General features: G+C 46.3%; 1 protein-coding gene across 1 annotated transcript; it reads right to left on the bottom strand.

Moving 5' to 3' along the window:
• Nucleotides 1-6,605: 6,605 nt before the first annotated feature.
• Nucleotides 6,606-15,232, bottom strand: LOC129125564 (uncharacterized). The gene is made up of 11 exons (XM_054641055.2): nucleotides 14,926-15,232; nucleotides 13,921-14,055; nucleotides 13,015-13,139; nucleotides 12,646-12,714; nucleotides 12,353-12,466; nucleotides 11,538-11,653; nucleotides 11,184-11,239; nucleotides 9,737-9,789; nucleotides 8,885-9,012; nucleotides 8,173-8,329; nucleotides 6,606-7,101 (listed from the first exon to the last, which is right to left on the bottom strand). The coding sequence occupies exons 1-11, from the start codon at nucleotides 15,133-15,135 to the stop codon at nucleotides 7,014-7,016; spliced, it is 1,251 nt and encodes a 416-aa protein (XP_054497030.2). The 5' UTR covers nucleotides 15,136-15,232; the 3' UTR covers nucleotides 6,606-7,013.
• Between the last annotated feature and the right edge of the window lie 675 nt (nucleotides 15,233-15,907).

Here is a 15,907-nt window from a genome sequence, read left to right as displayed (position 1 = left end):
GGCTTTTCTATTTTACAGGTTCTGTGCTGCTTTAGTGTGTGGGTCTGGGTTCACATCAGGGGATGCTGAGCTCTGGGCACAGAGCAGGGACACAAAACAATTCCTGCTCCAGCTGGGCACCAAGGACAAATGATCCAAATCTCAGCCCAAGAGCACAAACCCTGTGGGCTGGAGAGAGAAAAACAAGGATGGGACTGCAGGGGCTAAAGCTGGAATGGGACAATGAACTGCAAGATGCAAATGGAGCAGAACTGATCCCAGGGAGAGACCCCGGGAGCGCTCGGGCATTTTGGGACCATTTGGGTTCATCTTGGGTTCATTTTGGGACCATTTGGGTTCATCTTGGGTGCATTTTGGGACCATTTTGGTTCATCTTGGGTTCATTTTGGAACCATTTTGGTTCATCCTGGGTGCATTTTGGGACCATTTTGGTTCATCTTGGGTTCATTTTGGGACCATTTTGGTTCACCTTGGGTGCAGCCCTGGCTGGGCTCTTGTGCTGCCCAAGGTGGATCCATTGAGGAGATCCTTTTAACAAATCCCTGCTTTATTCTGTAACTCTGTTCTAGCTCAGCTGTCCCAAGCAGAGATGGGGCTGGGGTGGTGCTCTCTGCTGGGGTTGGGCTGTGTCAATAAAGCTCTGGCAAATGTGGGAGGCACAGAACACATCTGGGGCCTTTTCTGCTCCATTTGCACCTCAGCCTGCACAAAATCCTCACTCCTCAATCAGTGGGAATTAATAAAGTGCTGTGAATTACAGCTTTTCTAGGAAATATTGCTAAATAATGTTAGCAAATAGCATTGAAGTCAGGTGGGGTGTGAGTGAGGATGGATTTAAATAAAATGAAGAATCTCCATCTTATGATTTGATATTTGCTCCTCAAGAGAGTTGGTCAAGTCCATGTGAAGCAGGGTGCAGAGCCACAGCTCTGTTACACTGGGAAAGCCTGGGGGAGAAGGGGATGGTTTAAATGGGTTTTCACTGTCCAGTTTTTACTGGTTGCAGAAGAGCCTCAAGCATCAGCAGAGCCTCAAATGTGCTCCAAAGCACCCCTAAAGTTACAGGAGCCTTTGAGGGGCTGAAGTCAGGATCCAGCTGAAACCAAACCTGATAATCCCTCCCCAGAGCAGAAACATTTGGTGTTCTGGTTGTAACAGGACTGGTTATCCAAGGAAAACATTGTGTGAATGCAGATGCTGTGTAAATGCAGATCCTGGGTCTTCTGTGAGCATCACTATCTGTGTTTGAGTGGAAAGCTGGACTCCAGTGGAAATGTCCCACCCATGGCTGGGGTTGGATTGAGATGATTTTTAAGGTCCCTTCCAACCCAACCCATTCCATGATTCTTTTGAATGCTTTGCCAAGAGGTCCCTTTTTCTCTGAGACAAATGGAAAAAGATGGAAATAATGTTTAAGGAACAATTTCTGCACAGTTCATTAAGGTGAGGGATAACTGATCTAACCCTCACTCATTTCAGTGCTTTTCCATCATCTCCAGAATACTCAATTATCCAGGAACAAGGTACTGCACTAAATATCCATTCAATGCCAACTGAGCAGATCCAGTTGTGACCATGCAACCCAAAGCCAAGCAGGGAAAACCTTGGCATTATCATCATGGCACATTTCTAATGTGCATAAAAACTGAGGACTCCTCATAGCCCAACACATCCAACATCATTTTTTGCAGTCACAGTTTTAACCATTTTACTGGGGGTGTTGCACAGCATTTACAAGGAGCATCTGCAGTGGGTACTGCCAGGTTTCATTTACAGGTTTGACCATATTTGGGGTTGTTTTTTTGCAGACTTTTCCCCCTCTTTTCACCTTGTCTGCTCTGTGTCCCATCCCAAGAAGCTTAAAGGCTGCTGTAGGTCTGGGCAGAGCCCAGGAGGGGCTGTGAGGAGCAGAGAGCAAACTCTGGGGTTAACAGCTAAAGAATGCTGCTATAGAATTGGCCAGACTGCCTCTTCCCCAGAGCTTTCCCGTGGGTAAAAGGCAGATCATAGCTCTTCCTTCCCATGAAAGGCACTTTGATCTCCCTTGATGAAATGCTTGATGTATTTGGGGAGTTTAGTGTAATTGGCTGTGATGGCTCAGGGCTCTTCCCCATCCCCTGAGCTCCTCTGTGCTGGGGTTTGTTCTGAGAGCTCCTCCGAGTGCACCGCAGAGCATATTTATGGCTTTGGGGAAATCTCTGAAGAGATCAGTTCAAATCCTCCTCCTGCACTATGAAAAGCATTTTGTGGGGCTGCTCTGCCCTGCTGGGAGTCCAGCCCCTGTCGTCAGAAGCTGCCTGACACGTCCAATTATGAATTGCTCGGCAGTGTCTGCTGGGATTTATTCTCAGATATTTGTGCTGGGCATTTTGTCAGCGCTGCTGTCACCACTGAGGGCTGCCAGCCCAGCAAAGCAGTGGTGTGGCAGCAGTGTGACAGCAGAGCAGAACACTTCTCATGCACAAGGAGATGCACAGCTCTCACATCAGCGTTTAGAAAAGAAACTCTTCTTTCCTCACCTCTCCATGAATTATGACATTTCTTCACAATTATTATTTTGGTGTAGAAAGCCAGGTAAACAAGGCTATATCTGCAAAGTCACTTATTTTGTTAATGCAATAGGGGAAGGAAAACCTTCCTGGCATTATGGTTTTATCAGCTTATAAACATGTGGGAGAAGCCTACGTGCCTTAGAATAACAGCAGGAACAAGAGTAGGAAAGGAAACACTGGGATCTGGATGCTTTAGTAAAGACAACCCATTGTGTGACCTCACAGCTTTTCCCACTCCTCACCTCTGCAAAACACTATTAAATATTCTTAAACCTGATTTTTATAATCGATTTTTTCATTCTTTATCAACCACTTACCTAGCCCTCTCTCAAAGGACATTTAGGAGTGACAAAAGCAACAAAGAGCAGAATTTCCTGTGCTAAATCCAAAAGAGAGGTTCGAAGGTTAAAAAAGGTTGATCAAAAGGTATCAAGTGTGCATAATTTGTGGCAGAAGGAAAAAAATGAGAGCCATCATCTGGATTTCCTTCTGAAAATCCATTTCTGACACCTACAGCAGCCCGAAGTGCCTTGGCAGTCCCTGGTGTCCCAAGGGCTGTGACAAGGACTTCAGCCACGAGCCCTCTCCAGGTTCATTGAGCCCAGGGCCATTTCTGGCCTTCTTTGAGCCAAAGCACTTGGGGTCAGCACTTCAGACACGCTGCCCCGTGCTCAGCTACCAAGAAATGCAAGAGGACGTCCTGGCTGAGAATGTCACTCCTACTTTCCCTTCTTGATCTTTCCTGGAGAACAGGACAAAAACGTGACATGCTGGGACGTGTCAGATCTGCACCTCCACCCCCACCCCGTGGATGAAGGGAAAAAAACCCAAAAAAGGCCATTCACCACTCAGCACATTTGGAAAGGCTCTCTGCACAGAGCAGACACCTCCAGATGTCTCCATCAGTGACGTTATTTATAAGGGCAGCTCGTTAGGCTAATTGCTCCTGGAGGGATTTAACTCCGCTGAGGGAGCCTGAACAGGGCTCAACTGTTCCAGAGAATTTGCTGCCACTCCTCCCTTTGATTTACACCTCTCGTAAAATTTTATGGCCAGATTAGAATGAACTTCACTTGCACTGTGGTTTAATAAAAGATTTTTATGCTGAAGAAAAGCAAGAATCAATGCAGTAACTAATTACAGCTTTAACGAGGAGAGGAAAATACCTCAAAAGGGGGGACCCAAAAAGCCCCCCAGGACAGATCCCTTTGGAGACTTTGCTTAGACACCTGAACTCGGGGGCTGTTGGGAGAGCAACAATAAAAAAAGTCACATTTTAGGGAAGAGCAATTTTGGATGGAGAGAGCAATGTGGGTTTTTATGGCAGATGTGAGGGAGTTGGGGTTCCAGTAAATGGGAGAAGGGAGTGAGCAGTTATCAGTCACTCTGGCTGGAATGCCTTTGAGTTATTTGGCTGCTGAGCACGTTCTTGTGGAGGGAAAAGTCCACTTTGGAAATAATCAGTTGCTTTGCAGAGATAATTTGGCCGTACAGTGCATTTCTGTTGATAAATTACAGAGCTCCCTGGGCTACACTTTGCTTCACCAACTGTAAAGCTACAACATAAATTCAAGCAGAAAAAAGGACTTTTTTTTCTTCCTTTCTTTCTGCCAGTGAAATACAATGTCACTGAAAATGGCCTTTATAGCTATGAACACATGAAAAATTGCAAGAAGGAAAGAGAATAAATAAGCACGGTAAAATATTTACCATTCTAGACATCAGTAGCCAGGGCCAGATTGATGGGAAATGCTCAGTTTGGGGCTGACAGCCTTTAAATGACCTTTTTACAAGGCCTGAATCCTGAAATTCAGCGTGCAGGGAGCTCCAGGGGGACGTGCAAGGGTTTGGTGGGAGCATTTTGCCGTGACAGCAGCAGGAATTACAGGTGCTCCCTCCTGCAGATGCTGGGAAAGCAGCTCATCCCAACCAGGCTCCAGCTGCCCCCCTTCATGCAGATCACATGCTGCATTTCACTTCTGGCCAGGGCTCACCTCCATTTATTGCTTTTTTGGCTCAAAATTAATGTTTTTGGGCTGCAGAAGCACTTCCCGAGATGGATTTTTCCACTGAGAAAGGAGCCACAAGTGAAGGACCACTTCATATGGTCAAAGCGTAGGGCTTGGGAGATTTATTTTAAATTAAATAAGTTATTCCATCTGTCCTGGACACAGGCTTGCTCTAAAGCAATTTGAAATCCAGGGAGAAAACCCCCACAGTCAATTATTTCAAGTCCTTGGAGCTGAAATACCCGACCAGTAGTTCATCACCTGGCAAATAAACCTGCCAGCTCCAAACTTTATGAATCATTTGCTGTACCCTGCTTGAACTTTTCCCAACTGAACTCAGGAGTGCTCGAATTCTCCACCCACTGGTACCAAAAGAAACAAGAAGAGGACAAAAGGAGAGTGATGAAGGCTTCATCTCTGCCTCCTCCACTGCAGCAACATGAGCTTCCAGTAATCTGGGGAGACACCTGGCTTTTCCCCACAGCATCCCTACTTCTAAGCCCAGTTTCTGGAATTTAGGAAATAGCCAGACCAATCCCTTCCTTGATGGGATTTTTTTTTTTTAATTTTTGGCCTGGGCAGGGAATTATTTTTATAGTGATTTCTCAAACTGTGATTCCAGAGTCATAATTAACATTTTTTCTCATAATCTACATGCTCTGACACCTCCAAAACCTTGCTTTATTATGTGCCTGTCTTCCACCTTCTAAATGTTAATGTTTTAGCCTTGAAGAAATAAGTGAAAAGGAAAGAGATGACAGGAACTCCACAGAAAAAAAGGAACAGATGTTCCTGAGATCATAGCAAAACAAGCCACACACTTAATAGGAACAAACTGTGATGTATAACATCATTATTTTCCTAACCTTTCTAAAATTACCTATTTGACTGATTTCTGAGGTGTAAAAAGAGGCATAAGGCCTTCCCTCCTGTCAAAGTACCATTGTCTGGAGAAATTTAGAAGCTCCCTGTTTCAGCACCTCGAGACCACGAGAGCACAGACAGATTTAAGACATCTTTGAGTTTGTGCAAGGCTCGCAAGAATGTGGCCATTAATACCACTGTAACTGGAGAAGGGTTTATAGAGGTGCAGCTAAAATCCAAAGCTCTGAATCAGTGCCAATCCCAAAAGAAATGCACCCAAAAGTCAGCTTGGCTCACCCAGGGGGGCTTTGGGATGGAAGGAGGGGCACAGCACCTGCACCTGCTGGGGTACAGCTCGAGGGCAGGAGTGCAGAACAGGGATCAGGTTAGAAATTAGGGGATTAATGAGGGAATGGGAATCCCTCACAGCTGCAGGAGGGTGCTGATAAAACCAGCCTGTCACAGCACATCAGGCTTGCAGCACCCAAGCCTTGTTCAGTGACACATCCCAAATTGGGACATGCACGTCATAAATGCAGGTGGAATAATTTTATATTCATGCACCCATTCTGCAGAAAAAGCTGTTGTAGCAGTAAGTGTAGGAGCTGCCTCAGAAAGGAAAAATTCTTCTTTAAATTCTGTTTAAATCTCTTCCTCTGTCAGCCTAAGCAGGGATTATAAAACACGAAGATGTGCACCCAGATTTCACTATTTTCTGAAATTGAATTGTGGCACTATTCTAATTATAAGGTATCTTTCCTTAATTTCTCCTCTCCACACTTTCCACTTAATTTTTTTTTTTTTTTACATATTTTAAGTATGTTTAATTTTCAGTAATTAATGGCAAGATGCATCTAGGTAGGGAATACCTACCTCAGGCCAGTGACTATTGTGGATGCTGCGGTTAATAAGGCACCTACAAGGGAATGATGAGGAATTCAGATCCCTTTGTAAACTGGATTACCAGACTCTGGCTTTCCTTCAGACAAGGGAAAATCATGTTTGTGCCACTTACTTCATTGTCCATTAATGCTATTCCTAGAGGACACTTCATTTAGATGTGCTTGCTCCTGCTCCTCCCACTTCATGTTTTACACAGCCACAGACAAAACTATCAAATCAGTGCAGTTTCCTGTAACAGGTTTTTCCCACGTTTTAATGACTATAACAGCCAGAAAGCTCAGAAATACACAGTTTTTATTTCAAAAAACAAATCTGAGAGAAGAGAGGAGCTGCTAAATTGGGTCAGTGATCCACACAGCCTGAGGTCCTGGTCGTCACGGTGGGGAGCAGCTGAAGTTTAGGAAAAACACCAAAGGACAGAGCATGGAATGATCCCTCCCCGTGCATTCCTCCTGCAATCAGACTTCCTTCAAATTGCCTCCAGACCACCCTGGTTAGCAACCACTGAAAGCTGCACACTAATAAAAATAGATCTCATTTCTCTCCAAATCCTTTCATACCCTTGACCTCCCCAGCATCCTGTGACGAGCTCTACACTCAAACCAGTGCTGGCTTTTTTGCAGGGAATTACATTTTTGTGGAAAGCTGCTGCTTGCTGACATTGCTGGGATGAGACTGTAGATGATCACAGGGGAGAGGCATCAGTGGCTGGGTCAGGTCCCTCTGTTCTGGAACCAAGCTGCAGGTTTGGAACCGGCTGGGCGGCCTCGTCCCTGCGGGAAGAGCAGCGACGCTGAGCTGGTGTCCCATGGAGAGGAGGAAGAACAACACCCCCGCCCTTTCATTTGTCCCATGGGGTTGATTTGGGAGCAGATATGGGGTGGAGCTGACGGGAATTGTGTCAGCAGTGCCAAGGGAAGGCTCCCTGGGGCAGCTCCACAGCCGGCGGGGCTGTCCGGGCTTGCGGAACGAGCCCGGTTTGGGTTTTAGCCGAAGCTTTCCCTGCTGGATCATTTCCTCCACCAGGCAGGTTTGGACAGCCCAAAAGAAGAGGGAGCAGAGACCTAGCAGCAGCTGCAGGTTCAAGTTCAACCAGCAGGTATTTTGCACTTTTGGCCTGTTTGATGTGCTTTAAATATGTTTGGTTTTCGGAAGGAGCCGAGGTCTCCATCTGCTGAAAGTCATTTATGGCATTTCCTCTAGCAGCCAAGGCTTAGTGTTTATTTAAAAAACCAAACAAAATGTAAGCAACAAAATTTGCCTTTTTCTCTCATGAGAGCAAAGGCTCCATATGGAAAAGGCTCCAGGGAAGGAGTGACAATCCTGTGGCAGGAGAACAGCACTTCACTGAGAAGGGAAGCACGTTCTTTGTGGATATAATTTTGCCCCTAACAGAGCCATTTCTCTGGGGATTTTCTGAACATTTATCTGTCCAAATAAATCCTTGAGTGAGCAAGTTTCACCCTGTAAACTGTCTCAGTTTGGGGTGAGGACTCTATATTTCTATAATGGGACAGATTTTCTAAATAAAAGAGTGTCCAGAATGGAGCATCCTACAACTCATAAACCTACATGGAGACCTATATAAAACCCACATAAACCTATATAACAAAGAAATTATATGCTGCACCCATGAAGTGCTTGTACAATTATTCCTTTTCGAATAATATAAGAGTGTTTCTCTTAATAAACACATTAAGCACTAAAGGAACAACATTTTTTTTACATCAGGTAAAAAAATCAATGCATTTATGCTTCAAATATCTATGGAGTTGTAACCATCCCAGTCAATAGAGGAGGATGGGAGATTTTTGATAAGCTCTTCTTGCCTGTCATTATTTTACCTGTAATAAAACTCAACCAGGCCCCAGCCTGGTGTTAACCCATTGAGTTGGAAATCTGCAATGCACTCGTGGAAAACTCCTCTCCCTGTCAGGCCATTGTACACCACGGGGCAGGCCTGCTTATCCAGAGCTGCAGAAACATCAAAGCTCTTGCCACCTTGGAGAAGAGTAAAAAGGGAACAATGTCACCAACTTTCAGTAGTATTTTATCTCAAAACAATCCCAGTATCTGTTATTTTTGTGTGTGGGGTTTTTATGCTTTTCTGAAGAGTGATGGTTCTGTCTGCTTTGTAAGACAAGTAAAATGATCAACCATATTTCCAGCTGAATCCACCTCATAAGAGATGTTCTGACACCCCAAAAATGTGGAAATCACTATTTTGTGTGGGTTAGAACAAGCAGCAGTCACCACAAACATAATCTGTAACTCTCCCTCTGGAACCTATGGCCCTGACCCTGCAGTGGACACATATCACCCAGGACACACCACAACTATAATTTCATTTAAGCAGGGAAGTGCCCATGGCAGTGGAGTTGGAACCAGAGGAACTCTAAGTCTCTTCCAACCCAAACCATGATTCTATGGCTCTAAGTAGATTTCTCAGGGTGCAAGATGCATTCCCCAGGAATCTCACTGAACAGTCTGAACTCCACTAAAGGAACTGCAGGCCAAGAAATGAAGGCAGAGGCAGCAGGACTGTGTTGAGCTTACCAGCAGTAAAACTGACTCCATACTCATCCTGGATAAGCCCATCCTCAGCCAGCTCAGCCAGGGAGGCGTTGGACCACTCAATGCCAGCCTTCCTCCCATCAGGAAAAAACACATAACCTACAGTGAGGCTGAAGGGGACAGGAAGGCAGCAGGTTTGAAGTTCAACCAAAACTCAAACGCACCAGAACAATGGCAGAGAGAATTGGAACTGTTCAGCCTGGGGAAGAGAAGACTCTGGGGACTTCCAAGAGGGGCTGGAGTGCCAGGATAAGGGGAAATGCTGGAGAGGGGCTTTGGAAAAGGGCCTGGAGTGCCAGGCTAAGGGGAAATGCTTCCCACTGCCAGAGGGCAGGGTTGGATGGGATATTGGGAAGAAATTCTTCCCTGTGAGGGTGGTGAAGCCCTGGCACAGGGTGCCCAGAGAAGCTGTGACTGCCTCATCTCTGGAAGTGTCCAAGACCAGGCTGGATGGGGCTTGGAACAACCTTGGGGCCATGGATATTGGTCTTTAACCCTCTGGATGCAGAGAACACCAGTGAGCAAGGCAGGGCTCCTGTGGAATGCTCCACTACAGCTGGAGCCTTCTCAAACAGCTGTGAGTGCCCAGCTTGTACCTCAAAATCATCCAGACAGACAGACAGCTCCATCAGCTGAGGGGAAAGGAAGAGAGGGAAGGTGACAGCTGTCCTTGTGACTAGCTGCAAATGAAAAACTGGGAGCAGGGAGCATGAGGGTGTGGATGGAAATTGGGCTGTGCAGGTTCAAAGCAGGAATTTGCACACAGGTGTCCTGCACAGCAGCTTTTGCCACCTCTGAGTGGTTTTAGCAGCATGAAGTTCTTTGGTCACTTACTGAGTTGTGGTGGCTGGCATGCTGATAACTGTTAAATGTGCTGCAGTGCCATCCTGCAAGAGAGAGAGAGAGAGAGAAAAAGCAGCCAGAGTTGTGCAGATTCATTTCTGAGGGTGCTTCACTGGCTGGACCAAGAAGACACTGGATAGAACTCAGCCTATGCAAAGTGTTATGGATTCACACTTTAAAATCCTCTCCCTACATCTCCCATGAAAATCTGGCTGCAAACAAATCCAGGAATATAAACCAAACAATCAGGACAAATTAAGGACAATGGGAACAACAGAAAGGCCACAGCAAGAGGACATAGGAAGGAAACAAAGCCTGCAAAGAAGAACAAAACTGGTTTACTATGACCAGACTTTTCTAACCTCTATTCATCTATGTCTGGGAGCAGCAGATAGGGAAAATGTTAAGAAGGAACTGGAATCTCCTGGTTTTACTAATTTCTCTTCCATCCTTAGGTCTGGACTCTTCATGCTCCACTTGGGCTGCTCTGAGGCAAATTTAAGCCTCCTCTGATGCTATAAATGTACAGACACTCAGGGTAAGAGGAGTCCAAGCTTCAATCTGCAATAAACTTCTTAATGAAGTCAGCTGGCTTTTAATTAGAACAGCCACAGCCACTTTGAGTCTTAAAAAACTGGACAACAGGGAGAGGTTGGTTATACACATTGTGGTTGGTTATACACATTGTGGTTGGTTATACACATTGTGGTGCCAAAGCTCAGTCCTAGTAAAAGATACACAGGTACACAATAAATCAGGATTTGTACAGAAATGGGATTTTCCAAGCTGGGAAAAGAACTTTTATTCTGAATTCAGTCTAAACCCCTGTAATGCTGCCTATAATGGAGAGTTTTGATTTATGCCTGGCTTGGCAAAGGAAATGCCTCTTCAGGAGCATGTGCTGGGCTTGGCTGGCAGCTGGCAGGGCCTGCCCTCAGCATGTCCCTGGGCTGTGTGCTCCCAGCAGCCACAGCTCTGCCTCTCCCCCACGCAGCACAGCAGAGAATTATGCCTCAGCACAAGCAGAAATATTTGCTGACTGCTGTCATGAAGGCTTAGGATGCTTCAAACACCTCAGGCTTCCCATTAATGGGAATCAGCTCTGCAGCAGCTCCACGGAGTGCTGGGTACTTGCAGCAGCTGAGAATCTCTCCTGTAAAGCTGCCTGCTAATTTTTCTTGAAAGAGCCAAAAAAAAAATACTGTTTCAAGTTATCAAACAAGTTTTTCTTCAATCAGTGTAGCAAAATCTCAGTTTTTACACACACAGCTCTGCTTTTGAGAGAGAGCAAAAGCTCTCAACACTGATCTGGGTTAATGGTGCCACCAGTGAGAACTCTTGATGTGCACCATGGATGTTCCCAAATCCTTATTTGTGGATACTTAAATATGCCTGAAAAGCTCAGAAAAATTTCCTGTATTGCCATGTTAATACCTACTTCAAAGTGTGCCAAAATCATCACATAACGGCGAATCTCAGCCCAGTTCCGGACACCTGCAAAAAAAAAACCAAAATCCCCCAAGCTGGAGCTTCACCATTCCTGGGAAATGTGAACTAACAGTCCCTGACTTCACAACAACCTTTCTGGATAAAGAAATATCCACTCATTGATAACATGGTAAAACAATGTATCTCCCCAAACCAGTGATGGTGTTTCCTCTGGAATGTCTTTATTTCAGGCCTAGGCATGGAACTGGTTATTTTAACAGCTAATCCTTCATCTCAGTGCCCTGCCAGTGCCAGCTACACTGAGGGCATTCCCAAGGGAGGGAATTCTTTCCAGTGCTCTTACCATAGGAGTGGCTCCGAATGCCTTGGAGGGAAAGCTCAGTTTTCCCAGAATTTCCTATTTCAATCTCTCCAACAGACCGGCCCCACTGCTCGTGTCGGAAATGCTGCTCCCTTTGTCTGCAAGCAAGAAAGGAGTGGGTCAGCACAGAAAAGAGCTCCAGCTCTCCTCAAGAATCTCCTCAATGCCAATCTGATGGATTTATCCCCCAAAATGAAGGAAATTTCAGAGCATCTGGACCATGGCTATCCCAGGTTTTCCACGTCACTTCTGCATTTCCCAGTTACTGTTACATAATGAGACACCTGAGAATGAAACAGCAGCAAATTCTCACCCTGGCAGAATAGAAAATCACCCTTTGATTGAAGAAATGCTGGGCTGCCAAACAGCTGCTGCTTAGAACTCAGCAGGTATCACCAAAACACACACATTATTGATATACATAATTTCACACCATTGATTCTCATATTTTTAGCTCTCCAGAGCTTGTACAGTATTTTAAACACCCACTTCAGCTCCTTTCTCATAGGATTATATTCTTTTTCTTAGCTATACCTGGACCATTGACTTGGGAGCTGCCTAAATCAATGAAAACAGAAAGAATAAGAAATATTCCTGATGCTGAGGGTTTCACTCAGATATCTTTGTGCAGGATCCCCCAGGTGTGGTGTGGCATTGAAACCAAGAGCCATGTCCTTTATTAGAGCACTTCAAATTAAACCCACCTTCTAAATTCAACTATAACACACATCAGACCTTAAAGAGAGCTGTAGAAATAATTATTATTAACCCCAGAAAATATTAATCTTGTCCCTCACTTTTTGACCCTCTGGAAGAGCTCGATGGTCCATGGCTCCTGGGCTAAAGCACGAGCAAATGTGCTGGGGTTACTGTCAACATTGAAGTTAAAAACATCTGTGGAGTTCTCCCATCTAGAAAAAGAGAGAGGAAAAAAAAGACATGATTAGCATTCAGCTCATACAAGGCCAAGTTGTGCACTTGCTACTTTGACAGAGGCAATCTTTGTATTTTATTGGAAAATTCTGATTTTTGCCGTTTTAAATGAGCTGTGAGCTTACTGTACATCCCAAAGCAAAGATGAAAATCTTACTGCAAAGAGAATTTAACTGGTACAAGTTCTCCTTCTTCTTCACTCCACTGCTGTCTGTAGGATCCTTTCCTGCAAGGCAAAGCACTATAATTTTATATCACTATAATTTTATATTATATTATAATTTTGTTTATATCCTGAACAAACAACAAAATGTTTCTTGCATGCTTGGAATTGGAATAGAAAAATCTATAATATTCTACACCACCAGATTTATTTTCATTCCTTAAAAATCAAAGCGTTTTAGTTACCAAACAGCTTTTGGTTCAAGCTGGTTAAATTTAAAATAAACTAAATGTATTTCCAGATAGTGCTGAAAAAGTCTTGGTTTTATGTGTAGATAAATGAAATTAGGGAGTGCTGCAGCACCTGAGTAATCCATTAAAATTTATCTTCCAGCACATTTGGGGCTCCAAGTATTCCATAGTGAGTCCTCCTCCACTCCAGATCTCTTTGGATTCATCTCTCACCATCATGTTTGGGTGCTGTGGGTGCTAAAAAGAGGAAACATTTCAGGAAAAACATTTGCTTAATTCAATTGTGAGGATGCCACAAAGCAGTCTTGTTATTCTAAATATTACTAAAACCCCAAAGTAACGCACATCAATCCTCTCTTTTTTTTTCCTATATTCTCCAAATAGGATTTTTCCTGCTTTTTCTGGTCATGGCTACTTAGTGAAAGAGATTTGTGAATATAAAGAGAGTTGAGTGCAAAGGGATTTATGTCAGGTCTTCTCTCCTTCTTTACTATGTAGCCAGCTCTTAATAAAAAAAGAAAATCCTCAGGCAAAAATCTGATTAATGATATCTGATTAAGCTTTCTTTTCAGCAAGAATGAAGCAGATGTGCATAAAACTCCCTAAAAGCTTTTCCCTCTCTTATAAAGAGGCAATTCCAAATGGTTTTTATAGCATGAAAATTAAAAAAGGGGGAAAAACCAACCATAAGCATAAAATGGAACTCATCAACCATGTGCTGCACCTGATTGGAAAGACTGGATGCTCAAATTCCTCCTGGGGGATTTAATAAGGCACTTCTTAGAAATTGTTCTGTTTTGTGCAGATTATGGGAAAGGGGAATGAGTGTCAGATCCTACAAAACAAAGGGACATACCCAGCACTCTGACCAGTTCTACCACTGCCTTTAGACACAGCACTGGTGCCTTACTGGTGTGAAGATGCAGAGAACATAAATTTTTAGCTTTGGGATCCCATCAGAGGTTCAAGAAAGGAGTTAAGAGCTGCTCCTGAACATCACCCCACATCCAGCACTCACTTCAAACTCTCCTATCCCATCCAGCCTGAGGAAGAGCCACATCTCACACAGGCCAGAGGGGCGTCGGGCGAGGCGAGCGATCACAAAGCTCCTGTTGGTCTCTGCAAAGCCGGTGAAGTACAGGGAATCGAGAGCCTGGGGGAAGGGAAATGGATTTCAGCTCCAGCTGGGGGCAGGAAAGGGAGGGGAGAACGCCGGCAATCCTTTGTTTTCCATAGGCTTCTGCTCAGGGATCAAATTTTGCTTTCGCTTTTTGTATTTCATAGCAGGCACGCCGAGAACAGCCAGGCAACTTGAAAAGCAGCAGTGAAAGCTTAGCCAAAAGAAAGGAGAGCTCACAAAAAAAACATGGGGTTGGGCACTGAGGGGTGCCAGGCACCGGGATACAGGGAACGGGAGCACCTGAGGGATTACCAGGGGGATGCAAGGGCTGGAATACAGAGGATGCAGTGGGGTGGAGGTGGTGTCGGGCCAGGGAAGTTTGAGACCAAAGGGGAAAAGGTGTTCTGAGGGACCGTGGGGATGCCAGGGATGGGAGTTCCAAAGCTGGGGGAACGTGGGGAGGCCAGGAATGGGAGTTCCAAAGCTGAGGGAACGTGGGGATGCCAGGGATGGGAGTTGTGAAGCTGGGGGAACGTGGGGATGCCAGGGATGGGAGTTCCAAGACTGGGGGAATGTTGGGATGCCGGGGATAGGAGTTGCAAGACTGGGGGAACGTGGGGATGCTGGGGATGGGAGTTCCGAAGCCGGGGGAACGTGGGGATGCCAGGAATGGGAGTTCCAAAGCTGGGGGAACGTGGGGATGCCAGGAATGGCAGTTGTGAAGCTGGGGGAACGCGGGGATGCCAGGGATGGCAGTTCCAAGACTGGGGGAAGACGGGGATTCAGGAGAGATGGGAGTGCCAGGGATGTGGGACCCAGGGATGCCAGGCTATGAGAACAGGGTGTCGCAGAAGCGGGTCCCAGGGCAGGGGCTCTCAGCGCCGGGGGTCCCGGGTCACTCACGTGCGGGTCGGCGCGGAGCGGGCGCGGCCGGCGCGGCTCGGCGGTGCCTGCGGCCGCTCGCTGCCGGCAGGCGCCGAGGCAGAGCAGGAGGCAGCCCAGGGCCCAGCGCTTCAGCGGAGCCCAGGAGCCGGGGCCGGCCGCTCGTCCGGCCCCGAGCAGCGCCAGCAGCGCCAGCAGCGCCGCGGCCAGCAGCGCCAGCAGCGCCGGCATGGCGGGGAGCGGAGCGCGGGGTGCGGAGCCCGGTGCGGTGCGGGCCGCGGTGCGGGGCTGGCTCCGGCCGCACCCAAACCCCGCCTCGGGGCCGCTCCCCGCCGCGGCCCGGCTCGGATCGCGGTCATTTCCGCGAGGGGGAAGTTGGATTTGCTGGGATTAGTTACTACGCACTCCAAGGGAAGTTCAGACAGTTCTCCTGGAAGGACACGAGAGGAAAGCCTCTAGTGATGCGGGACAGAAAAAGCGGGTGTTAGACTCTCTTCCCCGGCTCTTTGCTGCAGATCGCTGAAGGACAGTCCGTTTAAGATTAGTGATATGAAATAAGTGTTTGACAAGGAGGGTGGTGAAACACTGACACAGGTTGTCACAGAGCTGGTGGATGCCCAGTACCTGGGAACATTTGGATGCAGCTTTGAGCAACCTGGTCTAGTTGAGGATGCTCGTGGCAGAGGGGAGTTGGACGAGATGACCTGCAAAAGGATCCTTCCAAATTAAACTACTCTATGATTCTATGTTTCTGTGATTTCAGATCCTGTTTTATGGGGCTCTTGGCATCTGTGGGTCCTTCTCTTGCTCCCACTGCCAGCTCCAGCCAACAGGCAGCGGCCCATTTCACTCAAGGACCAAAAAACCCCACCCACAGCAGGCATCTCAGCATCTCTTCAGGTAGTGTTGTAGGTACCACTTCTAGAACCCATATTTTTGAAGGCTTTTGGCTGGCTATACAAGAGATCTTTTTTATTCCTTCTACAGTTAGTATTTAGTCTCA

The sequence above is a fragment of the Agelaius phoeniceus genome, chromosome 12 (genome assembly GCF_051311805.1).
Source record: "Agelaius phoeniceus isolate bAgePho1 chromosome 12, bAgePho1.hap1, whole genome shotgun sequence".
NCBI lineage: Eukaryota > Metazoa > Chordata > Aves > Passeriformes > Icteridae > Agelaius > Agelaius phoeniceus.
This window is presented reverse-complemented; position numbering and strand designations above follow the sequence as displayed.

Bases quoted from the DNA above. Each gene is read 5' to 3' on its own strand.
- LOC129125564 (XM_054641055.2), bottom strand. From the start codon at position 15,135: ATGCCGGCGCTGCTGGCGCTGCTGGCCGCGGCGCTGCTGGCGCTGCTG. The intron at 13,140-13,920 runs GTGAGTGCTGGA...TCCTCTTTTTAG, and splicing joins ATGGGATAGGAGAGTTTGAA to CACCCACAGCACCCAAACAT. The intron at 9,790-11,183 runs GTAGGTATTAAC...TCTCTCTTGCAG, and splicing joins TGATTTTGGCACACTTTGAA to GATGGCACTGCAGCACATTT.